This window comes from Natator depressus, chromosome 1 (genome assembly GCF_965152275.1).
Source record: "Natator depressus isolate rNatDep1 chromosome 1, rNatDep2.hap1, whole genome shotgun sequence".
Taxonomy (NCBI): domain Eukaryota; kingdom Metazoa; phylum Chordata; order Testudines; family Cheloniidae; genus Natator; species Natator depressus.
In genome coordinates, this window is record NC_134234.1 from 162,256,644 (window position 1) to 162,269,062 (window position 12,419).

At 43.2% G+C, this 12,419-nt stretch overlaps 1 protein-coding gene and 1 long non-coding RNA gene across 6 annotated transcripts in view; one reads left to right on the forward strand and one right to left on the reverse strand.

Moving 5' to 3' along the window:
* Window positions 1-12,419, reverse strand: part of ITSN1 (intersectin 1) — a 227,687-nt gene that overhangs the window by 172,908 nt on the left and 42,360 nt on the right. For all 5 annotated transcript variants that reach the window (XM_074970371.1, XM_074970381.1, XM_074970391.1 and 2 more), the window contains exons 2-4: window positions 7,959-8,018; window positions 5,030-5,122; window positions 3,283-3,346 (exon numbers count right to left, since the gene is read on the reverse strand). In XM_074970371.1, the coding sequence (XP_074826472.1) occupies window positions 3,283-3,346; window positions 5,030-5,122; window positions 7,959-7,986 (185 nt within the window). In that variant the 5' untranslated portion in view covers window positions 7,987-8,018. The remainder of the gene's footprint in view (window positions 1-3,282; window positions 3,347-5,029; window positions 5,123-7,958; window positions 8,019-12,419) is intronic.
* LOC141997908 (uncharacterized) overlaps window positions 1-12,419 on the forward strand; it is an 85,445-nt gene that overhangs the window by 55,107 nt on the left and 17,919 nt on the right. The window lies entirely within an intron of this gene.

Below are 12,419 nucleotides of genomic sequence, written 5' to 3' on the forward strand. Positions count from 1 at the left end.
TTTTGAAGAGATCTTGAAATTTTAAGAAATCATCCGACAGTGTTGGTGGGGCAGCCAGTATAGCCTCATCCTGTGTGGATATGGGCTCCAGAAGGGTTGGGAAAGCATGTGTAGCATGTTCATCGAAGCGTGGAGTAACAGCTTGTTGTTGTTGTCTCATTTGTAGCCGTATGCACTGGTGGCGGCGAGGTGGTATTGTTCCTATTTCTGGCTTCTTGGCTTTTCTGGCTTCTTGGCTATCATAGTGGGATCGCTTATATGTTGCCCATGGACCTCAGTATTGCCACTGACTGGGAAAGGGCATAGGTGGTGCCATCCATGGGTTCGTATACCAGGGAGGGAGGTCTTTGATGAACGAAGACCTAGATTTTGTGTGACCAGTGCTGATTTGGGTCTGACTGGGAGAACTGGTATGGTGAAAAGTCTCCCTGCACTACGGCTTCCTCATCACTAGAAAAGGGAGATACAGCAGGAGACAGCTATCCGGACCGCATGTGAATGTCCGGGAAAAAAAAAAGGTGTCAAGTAGAGGTGACTGTAGGTTAGGTGACACCTGTAGGTCTGGTGAATGAATCAACTGCAGTGCCAGAAAGCCTGTGTGAGAGAAACCCCTCTGTTAGGAGTGCCTGCAGCACTGGAGGGCTGTTCGGCACCGACGTTCTCTACACCGTAGCGCTCAATGCATGTGCTGAGGTTGGTGGTGCCAGGGAGGTAAGTGCAGCCCGGGTCTGTTCCAGCAAGGTCCTCTGTGCTGGCACCATGTCCATTGCAGTGCCAAACGGTGCCATGAGAGAGGCAGGCAACTGGAAGCCGGAAGCCTCGGCACCGGGAGCTTGTGCTGTCACCGCAGCCAGAGGTGGGATTAGTGTGATGCCGGAGGAACCCAGCACATCAAAGGTGCTGAGCTGAGAGAAGGTCTGCATAGAAGAAATAGACCTGCTCGGTGACCTTTTTGCTTGCAATGTTTCCCTCTGGGTAAGGTAGGCGGGCGTTTTCTCTTTTGTCCTTTTTGGAGGCGGGAGGGCTGTGATTCGCTGAGGAGTCTGTACCTGGGTCAGAAGCAGGTCCGAGTGACTTCTGCCCAAGAATCATTTTCAGGCAGAGTTCTCTGTCTTTATGTGACCTGGATTTTAATTTGGAACAATAGGCACATTTTTGAAGAATGAGGGACTCCCCCAGGCATTTAATACACTGGGAGTGACCATCCGAGATAGGGATGGCATCCCTGCACATAGTGCACTGCTTAAATCCTGGGGAGCCCGGCATATTAGTGTCCGCTGGAGGCTGAGAGGAACAAGCGGGAACAAATTTTTTATTTTTTTTTTTAAAGGGATGAACATATCTAGTAAGTAGAGTGCTAAACTAAGGGAAAAAAGGATGTAGACTGAGAGAAAGTTTTAATGAGTCTGCTGTAGGTCTGACTCTGGCCGGGGATGGTAGAGAAGGAACTGAGGAGTTCAGCCGCGCATGCGCCTATTAAGTCAAGACTGGTATGTGAGGCAGGCTCTGTGCATGCTCGGCCGATATGGGTACTGCTGTAAAAATCTCCAAACAACGGTGCAGGAGCACACTAACACTTACAGTGGAGCATCCACAGGGACACCTCTCGAAGAAGAAAAAAGGGTTCCCCCTTACCTTATGATTTAGAGAGGAGCCTTAATATATTAAAGTTTTATTTCTGCTTCTTGTTTTTTGTAAGTTACAAAAATCAGGTCTAGTCTCTATAACTACAGAACTAGTGGAATGATAATCTCTCAATAGACAAAGTTTAAATAACTCAGAGGGGAAGAGATTTTTAGTCAGGGTATATCTAGACGAACAGCTAAATGCGCAGCAAATCTAAAGCACACTAGAGTGCCAGGCACCAGCTGTTCCTGTGGACCTTGTTACTGTGCACTAAAAGTTCCCCAATGCACTTTGATCTACTCAGCTTTGAAACAGGAGTAGGTCAATGCACATGAGAGAACTTTTGAATGCACAGTAGCAGGGTCCACACAGATAGATTTACACCCTAGCTTTCTTCGCACTGAATGTTTGTTTCGACAGGCCCTCAGACTATTTACAACTGTTTAGTTTTAACAACACGTTTAAAACGAATGCCTAGTGAAAATTTTTAGAGAAAGAATGTCTTAAGACTAAAGATTCCATCCTCTTTAATTAAGAGGAGAGAGAAATTTTAAATGGACACTTGAAACCTTCAACAAGTCTTCCAGCAAAATAAGGCCAAACGTGATTTGCCTTATATTTCGAAGACCGAAAATGAAACAAAAGAACACCCACACACCCTCTCTTTCAAGCCTTGTCATAGAGCAGCAAGAGGGCAGATACTCATTTCCAAAGCAGCTGTCTTCTTGCAAGATGACTCTCCTTTTTCATAGAGAGCCACTCTTTTCCCTAAGGGAATGGAATACGGAGACATTTCTACTAGTATAAGAGTGGCCGCAATAAGGAGACACCATGGAAAACAACGCATTGTATTTACTGGTTAATGTTAACTTTCATCTATGTAGATACCATGTCAACACAGTGATCCCTCTCTCCCCCCCACTGCCAGTGCACTGTGCAAAGGAAAAAATCACATTCATTTTGCTCAGTTTCGAAGGAAAGTCAATTAGCAAGAAAATATATTTTCTTCAAGATTTTCATTAAAATTAGCATTTCTGAGTCGAAGTTTGATATGTTTTGGAACAGTAGCAATTTGAAAGCCCTACATGAAGAAAATAGATGCCAGTTTCCAAATGGGTTTATTAGCAGTTTAACACAGCTTTGCAAATTTGTTCACTCACCCAGGAATAAAAAAAATCATTGTTCCTCCTCTCCCACCTTAAACTCCATTATCACTGAACTATGATGAGAGTAGATTTTATGCAGATTATAAATGTTATGACAATTGTGCAGGTCTGGTTTAACAGTCCCATTAGTATATCTAGTATCTTAGTATTTAAAAAAAAACTAATTGTTGCATTTTATGACTATATTAACAACAAAGCTGGAAACATTTTATATGGTCTCTTCTTACATTTCTTACCAAACCACCACTTGGTTACAGATGTCACTTTTCAATAAGATGGCCACCTCCAGCAAGAGGCATACTAAATATATTAGTAACTTATAAAAAAAATTCACAGCTGGATCATAGCAACAAAGGCTTTTGCCTTGTTGACTTTTAGACTATAGGCTGAGCAAAGCAAGTGATTTTAAATAGCAGCATGTTAAGTGTAAAGGTTGTGTAATTGAATTTCTTGCTCCAATATAGTTGAAGATTTTTTTTAATATACTTGCCATATTTGTGCTAACACCGGTTGAGGTAACCCAGATTGGAAAAAAAAGTTTCTAGCTTGATCACCTGTAAAATAAATTAGAAAGGCATCATTTCAAAAGGACTGCTAATAATACCCAGGAGAAGACAGAGCTAAAAGTTAAATTACAACTCAAAACATTCAAAGGACAGCAACATTAAAAGGCATATATTGTAACACGATATAATACAGAATATTATTTAAATTCAGTTTATCACTTAGCAAGCTACAAGCAATACTACAGATTAATTTTAGGTACTGGTGAATCAAGGGTATCTATTGGGGAGATATCCACCCCATGCTTTAAATATTTAAATTTGCACCAGTTGCTTCCATTTTAAGTTAACTTGACATTAACATTTTCCAGGAAAATCTATAGAGATGGACAATAGGAAACATATAGTTCCTGCTGCCCAATCCATGTTTAAAAGCTCTTTCTTTATTGGAGTCATCTGCCCAGTGAAATCAAGGAAGCACACACTTTCTCCACAGGAAACACTATTTCCCATCAATACAAACATAAAACATTCAATTTTTTCATGGGTATTTAAGGTACAATACAGACCAGTCAACACAAACTGAGTAAGGGACTCTTCAGTTATCATTTGAGACTGATTAGCCATTGAGAAAAGCAATAGCAAATTTTTTGAGGTAGTTTCCCATTTTCAGCCCAGGTTGGTAAAGGTAGGAGAGTAAAGATGGGAAAGACAAGACAACACATTAGGATTAGGTGCAGTAGGATTAGGTCCCTGAAAAGGAAATTTGATAATCTATGAAGGAAAGGAGTAGAAAGACTACAAGTAGTATTACTTATCAAATTTTTTACAAAATTAAGTTACATCCAGAACCATACCAGATTTTTGTACAATGTCATATGAGGGGCAGCAATAATCAACCTGTGCCAGGAGAGGAACATGTGGCTTTTTAGGACCACAGATGAGACTCTCAAGACCACAGGTTTGATCAGAGACTCTTGAATGCCTCCTAACAGGTAGATAGCAAGGGAGGCAACACATCACCCTCCATTCTCTTTTTCCACGTGTAGCTGCAGTGAGAGAGGAAAGATCCAAACAGAGCCACCAAGCAGCCACAGAACAAGATCTTGATATAACTCTGTGGCATTAAGCCCAATCTGCAGTGGTTTAAAAGACCTGTGTAAGCCATGTGTGTGGATTTATTGCTTAATCCTCACAAGCTAAACTGATATAAGCCACTTGTAAACAGATATAAAAGGCTGTCCATACAGAGGTTTGCACTGGTTTAACTAAATTGTTAAACAGATTTTCTTTAAAAAGGTGCAACTTACAATTAGACTGTCTTTTGCGTATACTGATCAATCAACATGACAATGTATCACAATGGTGCCAGTCACCAAACTTAAGTGACATCAAGTCATCACACTATGATTCTGTGGTTCTGAGTCTATGACAATAATTATTGTGTAGTAACAAGCAGTTCTACAAGATAGAGTGGAAATGCTTTACAGAACCAGGAATGACTTCAAGAATGACAAGAGAAAAATCAAGTGGTATAGACCAGGGAGAAGACACAAGGTTTTCAGCAATATTCAAAAAGGGATGGAGTTGATATGACAGAGAGATACAAGAGAGTTGAAATACAGTATGAATAAAATCTTGCCTGCATTTTTCCCATGAATTTTTGTACATACTTATTGACTATGAATTCTAGATACTATTAAATGGAATTGGATGTGAAAACTATCTAATTACCAGTGATAAATCCAGATGTTGGTTTCAGACTATGGAACTGCTGATCATGTTTAGCTCTCTCTTCCACAGTTATGGCCCAGATATCCAGGTTGCCTGGTGTAAAAAGAAAATATAGAAGTCAGAAACAAGTACATAAAAAACACACTACTTTTCCCCCCTCAAGTCTTCAATACACAAAGTTTTAACATTTTAACCCTGTGACTTGGTGGTACTAGCAGAATTAATTTGCCTATGAAAATTTAAGTATTAGAATAGATTAAAAATAATCTCAAATCTAACTCATCTACAGTTGCATTCATACATATCCTTAAATAGGCAGCCATATGTACAGTCTTACCATAACAAACCACCAAGACTGAAATGAACTCCTGAACAATGCTTCAGCAATTTTATGCTCATTAGATTATTTATAACCTAAAATATCACACAACATGTAATGCAATTTGTGATCACAACATTTAAGAGATGTCTGTTTAATGAAAGACAGAAAACATGGAAAGTTCATGTGGTTTTGCTTATTTAAGAAACTAATCCCACTCAAATAGCACATGCAGCGCAGCACATGATGCAGTCTCTTCTAAACCAAACACTGAAGAGGTGTCACAAGCCGTCAACAGTCGTGCACTAAATGGGTTTGTACCATCACAGAACGCCACGTGTTCATCCAGGAAGGATGTGAACATGCAGGAGGACATAAAATAGGCAACAAAGAAGCACAAGGTAGGAAGAGAGCACCCACACTATACTCCTGAATGAATGAGAAATTCATACATGTAGGAGTATTTTGTACTATTTGGATCCTCCAGAGCATATTTAAAGTTTGTAGTTCAATATTTAGTAAGTTTCACATTAAACTACTTTTATTTTTTTAAACAATACAGTGACATTAAGAATGCCTTCTCCAGATTTCACTACAGATGTGCAGAATCTACTTCCACTGTCTAGCTGAACCACTTTGGCATTTGTTTCTCTTTCTTTTGTCCTCTAGGTTACTTTTCCTTATACTTACAGCAACACTACAACACTTCATCTCTCACGTAAAGAATTTAAGATACTATTACACAATACTGCACCTAAGGTTGGTCTTCATAATTTTTGAATCGATAATACAACACTGTCTTTCAACACTTCCAGGAGCATGTAATGTTTATTAGCTCTGCTGAAGCAGTAATAACTAACTACTGCTGGCCAGAATCTCAGGAAACCAAAGACATCTAATGCTAACAAAATAGAGTCCTCCTGAAAAGGACATTAAAGATACAGACTTGCAAAAACAAGTTGTCTAGATCTTGTTCTTTATTTCTACATCATTGCCTAAGTTTACCTGGGCCAGTACTTTAAAGCTTTTAACAAATCTGTGGTGGTAGTGGTGGTGGTGTTGTTTTTTTTAAAGGTACGTTATCAGACACTGGAACACTAAAAGATAATAGTTTAGTTTCATTCATCAAAAAGTGAAAGAGCACTAAGTTCCAGACTTACTTTTTGAAACAGAAAATGTAATTGACAAAATGATCAGACTGCAAGAGAAGAAAACTCCCAATTAAATATGCCTAATTCTCAAGGACTATGTACACCCCTTTAAGAACTTCATATAAACATGGTCCAAACATTATTTCAACAGAACTTGTTCATAAAACAGTTTATCTACTGTTTGTGTCCTGTCACACAACATATAGTCCAGAGTTTAAGACTAGCCCTGGAGGTCTCAGCCTGGCATATGTGTAGGGGTCCATGAGTGGAAGGAAGGGGTTGATAGATGGGTTTTTATACAAGTGGCAGTGGGAGGAAGCTGGTGTTGACAGTTTTCAGTGCCCTCCATCTGCAATCTATATGAAAGCGGAGGGGGGATGCAGTTGAGCTCCACAGTCAGAGGTGTAACTATAGGGGTGTGGGTGTGGGCCAGTGGTTCTCAACCAGGGGTATGTGTACCCCTGAGGGCACATGAATCCATCTAGGTATTTGCCTAGTTTTACAAGAGGCTACATAAAAAGCACTAGCTAAGTCAGTACAAACTAAAATTTCACACAGACAATGACTTGTTTATACTGCTCTATACACTGAAATGTAAGTACAATATTTATACTCCAATTGATTTATTTTAGAATTATATGGTAAAATGAGAATGTAAGCAATTTTTCAGTAATAGTGGGCTGTGACACTTTTGTATATTTATGTCTGATTTTGTAAGCAAGTAGTTTTTAAGTGAGGTGAAACTTGGGGGTACACAAGACAAATCAGACTCCTGAAAGGAGTACAGTACTATAGTCTGGAAAGGTTCAGAGCCACTAGTGGGGGCTATTGAGACTCAGGCGTGATCTTCCAGCTGGCATGCTGCCCATCTAGTGTTGATCCCATTAGGAGATTGGGGGCAGGATGGAGGGCTTCTTGCCCCGGGGACAGTTCTTTTCCAATCCTGCCTGACTCCTTTCCTACTTGAAGTCCATCCCCCCTCTGAGTCCCCAACCACAGACTGCCCGGCCAACCTCCGACACATCTGTTGGCCGTCCTCCTGGTCTTTGTCTCGCTTCCCAGGCAAAGTGCCACCTGGTCGCATCCCCCTCCTGGGTCTCGGGTTACGAAGGGCACCGTCTATTGCTTACAGGCAAGCAGCTAGAGCCACCTCACCTGCCCCCGCGAGTCTCAGCAAAAAAGTCACACACTCTTATTCCCACCACCTAGGCATTGGTGCAATACACAGGAAAACTGAGGTACACACAGTATTCATGCAAAACAGTAAGACTCACATAGGCTCACGTACAACATAATAAGGAGGAAAAACCCACTTTGTCACACCTTAGAGTACCAGAAGAGCAGATGGCTAAACATTACGTGAATTGGTCTCCCAGACATTACAATCTAGAATGCATTTGGAAAGGAATGTAATTTTTCTGATTTAAAAACAAAACAAATCAAACTACAAAAATCTTACCCCCAAAAGGTGATGGAAACTGAGCCATGGTTCAGTCACTTTTAGCTTGCTAATAGATGCCTAAAACAGAAAAGGAAGTATGTTAAGATAAATAGATCTTCATTGCAAAGATATATTATAATAGATCTTCTATTTAAAAATACACTTTATTATAGTTATATAGTCAATTGCTATGTGAAAAATAAGAGTAACTAAGATGTGGTGTTGTATAAATGTAAAATTAAACAAACTGTTAGTTGAGGAGAAACTAATGTACGCTGTTTTTGAAACATCCCACACATTTCTCCTGTTTGCCTTTATTAGTGAAGAGCTACATTTTGCTCTTGTAACAAGCACGTCCACAAAATCTAAGTACCCTTATTTATAATGGAAGAGTGATGTAGTAAGGAAGAGGGTTAGATCAGCCATACAAACAGACAAGATTCTAGCAACAGCAGAACAAGTTGCTCAAAACATTACTTCCACTGGGTATAACATCTCTGTCGTATTCAAGTGCAAGAATATGACATCTAATTCCACAGCTGATGAAAATGCACACTCTCTCCAAGGAGAGATTTTAATTTTATCTTGTTTGATCAGGAATCTTTGAGATGCACCAATCAGACTCATATAGTATCTTGCGATTTTACAAGTACATAAGAAAAAAACTGAAACTAAAGACTAGAATGCAAATAAAAGACTGTTTTGCACCCAGCCATAGCACTTACTCTGTAAACAAGTTAATTCAACCTAACAAGAGTGCAAGTTAAACACAACTCCAAAAGGGAAATTACAAGGCAAAAATGGATTATTTGGTGGGAACTCCAGTGAATCATAGAATATCAGGGCTGGAAGGGACCTCAGGAGGTCATCTAGTCCAACCCCTTGCTCAAAGCAGGACCAATCCCCAACTAAATCATCCATGCATCCACTGAAAATGTTCACTTGTTTAATACTGCTTATTCTTCAAAGTTAAAGCAATGCCAGAGTGTCTGAGTTTTTAAAAAAAAAAAAAAAAAAAAAAAAGTTAAATGGGCATTTTTCTTACTCCACACAAAAAGTGACATGAACTGAGCCAGAGGGACAATGGCAAGTGACAGAGCCACAAAACAGTGAATGAGCTGCCTCCTGTCCTACTAGATTCCACTGTGTTTTCCAGACAAAAAAAGAAAGGCAAAAGAAAACAGAACTGAAGGGAGAATAATTTAGGCTGCTTAAACAGCAGCAGAAATTTATCAAAACCATTAAAATACAAAAGCACCAAAAGAATGACATTAACTTGCAACAGCAGTTTTCTTTTGTCTGAATTTGATAATGGTCTTTCTTTAAGCTTTTCTGATATTCTGCTGATTCCTCACTCCTAAACCTAATACATACCGTGTTTACCTCCACTTTTGTCACTGGAAAAAAAAAACCCAACACCACCACACACAGTACTACTAGTGAAAACAATTTAATGAAAATGAAGTTCCCCATCTAATTGTAATTTAGGAAGCAGGAGAAGAAATGACAAAGGAAGAGAGTGTCCCTATACCTTACCTGTTACCTGGGTGGAGGAAATGTGCCTGTGTCTGTCAGGGGTATTGACTTGCCTATGGAGGGAGCTACCCCGGTCTCCAAGCAGTTGTCTGTGAACAGCCCTGTGTGCTGGGACAAGGGGAATGAGATCCCAAGCTGTGTGTCTGGTAAAGGAGAATGTGTCTCGGGCTCTTCTTTGTTTGTGGAGCAGACAGAAGGGGCCTTTCAGCCTGTGATGGTTGAGAATAGTGCAGTTGTCTCAGAGTTGGTGCTGGATTCAACTAAAGCCCAGGAAGGGAATGGTCCTAAGTTTGTGTCTGCTGGGGAGAATGGCCCTGTAACTAGGTCGCATCCAGTTAGTGTCTATGCAAAATCCCAGAGACCAGATAATTCTGGAGCTTGTATTTTGCCCGTTGCTAGTGTGTGGCTGGGAAAGGGTGTAGCAACTCTGTCTAATCAGAGTGAGATCCTAACCAGGGCACAAGGAGAGCAGAAAGGTGATTTGATTGTGTTACCTACTAAGGGTGTGGAAACCTGTAGCAAGAAAGAAAAGATTCCTGAGCTTGTGTGTGGCAAAGGGAAGGAGAATGCTTCTAACTTTTTATCTAGGAAGTCTGTCAGTTTGCCTGAAAGAGGATTGTGTAGGAATCCGCCTGATGAGCCAGAGGTAATTCTGGATGTAAGTGAGACCCAGAAAGAGTCTGTTGTTGCTCAGGAAAGTGTTCCTCTAGAGCAAGCCCTAGGTGAAGAGGGTAAGGGCAGAATTTCTGTGAAGGGTGAATTGTTGCATAGAAAAGCCCCTAGGGAAAGGAATCCTCATGGAGTCTTTGCAAGCAGTTTACTGCAACTGAAGGGTGTGAAAGTGATTTAATCAAGAAAGTTTCAGTTCCTAACAGCCAGAAATTTTCTGTTGTGAATGAAGCCACTGAATTTCCTGTTGAAAGATCCAGTGTGGATAGCTTTGAGAAGGTCTCAGATGGAGTGAAAGCTGTTAAGAAAGTTAAACAGTCCTCTAACCAAGTGGCTGTGTTTGGCCAGCTTGTTGGGGAGACAAGATTGTTGAGAAAGGAATATCTCCATGCTAGTTCTGTAAGTGAACAGTATGTGGCCCAGGTCAAGATGGGGACTCTTAACCAAGAGAGCCTGAATTGCAGTCTTCCAGACTAGAGCTCTGGGAGAAGACCCGATCCCAGTTTGATCCCTGGGGGTTTTGGGGTGGCAAAAGGCACGGGCCGCATAAATCTTCCCACATGTGGCATGCGAGTGCTATCGACCACCCCTGTCCTAAGGGAGGGCGAGAAACTGGAAGGGCCTGGTGTAACTCCCACCAAGGAACGGGAGAGATGCTGGGGCATCCATGCCTGGGCGGACTCGCTGTGGGAAGCGCACGGAGGGGCAGAGGATGCTGAATGCTCCGAGGTCAGACCCCGGAAGGTGGAAGTTGTGTGAGCTGTGTGTCCTGGAGACAGTCTGCTCACAGAAAGGAGACTTCCCCAGAGTCCTGACTGGCTTCGTAGGGAGTAGTTCCAGAGCATCGCCCGGGGACTCCGTGACAGGAGGGCAGAAACTTCCTGAAGAAAAAGAATCCAGTCCCAGACCCTTGTTCTGCCCCACACTTGCCAGGTGCCCTCGGGCACATCACTCAGTCTCTCTGGGCCTCAGTTCTCCCATCCTGGAAATGGGGCTGGTGGCGCTTCCTGCCCTCGCAGGAGCCTGGGAGGAGAACTACCCTGCGGGTTGGGAAGAGGCTCAGACCTTGGGGTAATGGGCGAGGGGCGCAGGGGGAGCATCTTAGTACCATCGTTTGGTATCTGTAGTCTGTCTGGAAACAAAATATTTCCCTAAAGTCATTCCAAAAACCTGTATCCAGCCACAGCCTTGGGAAATATTTAACAAAGCCGCACGTTTTTCCCTCGTGTAGCCTGCCCTCGACCCGGCACCAGCCCCCAGTTCTGCCCCCTTCCTGCCACCGCAGCCCCATCTCACCTCCTGACCCTCTCTGGGTGCCCTGGGCCCCTCTTAGCAGGGGTCTGTCCAGGAGGGTGCAGGGGGGTCTCTCCTTGCAGCCATGGGGCGGGGGGGGGGGTCTGGTGGATGTCCAGCCCCTCTGGACACCTCTGCCAGAGACCCCCAAGAAATCCACTAGTTTCTTCCGCATGTGGGGAGGGGCTCCTATTTTATGACTTGGGCTGGGGCGTGATGGGGGGTGCTTCCGTGATGTCAGAGCCCCGGGCGGGAGGGGCTCGAATCATGACTCTGAAGTGGCAGGGCAATCTCCCTCCCGTTCACATTCCACTAGGGGGCTGGGCTGGGATCTCTAGGGAGGGAGACACAGGAAAAAACAGCTGCCACTATGGAACCCAGGGGTCCTGGATCCCAGTCCCCCTGTTCTAACCTCTAGACCCCACTCTGCTCCCAGAGCCAGGGAGAGAACCCAGGGGTCCTGGCGCTCGGCCCCCACCCCGCTGTGACCACTAGACCCCACTCCCCTCCCTGGGTGCTGCAGGGGTAACTGTCTGTGTCCCACCTCTGCTCAGGCCCTTGACTGATTTTCCCAAAGTGCTTCCTTCCGAATCCATCACATCTGTTCCACCCCCCCAGCCCGTCACTGCCCACCCGCGTGTGGGGGAACCAGCACGGTGACGGTTCGTGATGGGAAATCATCCAAGCTGGCCCTAGGGAGACGTCTGTGCCCCGACACACCCAGGGCACTCGCTAGCCCACCCCCAAAAGAGAGGGACAATCACCGCCCCCCACACTGGAATATTCACAATCTTGCTCAGACATAACTGCACAGAGTTCACTCCCAGTGCTCCCAACACAAGGACCTCCCGCCCCATGCAGCATGTGCAGAGGCCTGCCACTGGACTGCTACCCATGGGAATGGACCATTCCAGGAGACCAATAGACATAGCCGTGGCAACAGGTGAGGATGGCCTCCCAGGGTCTGACCCAGGCTGAGAC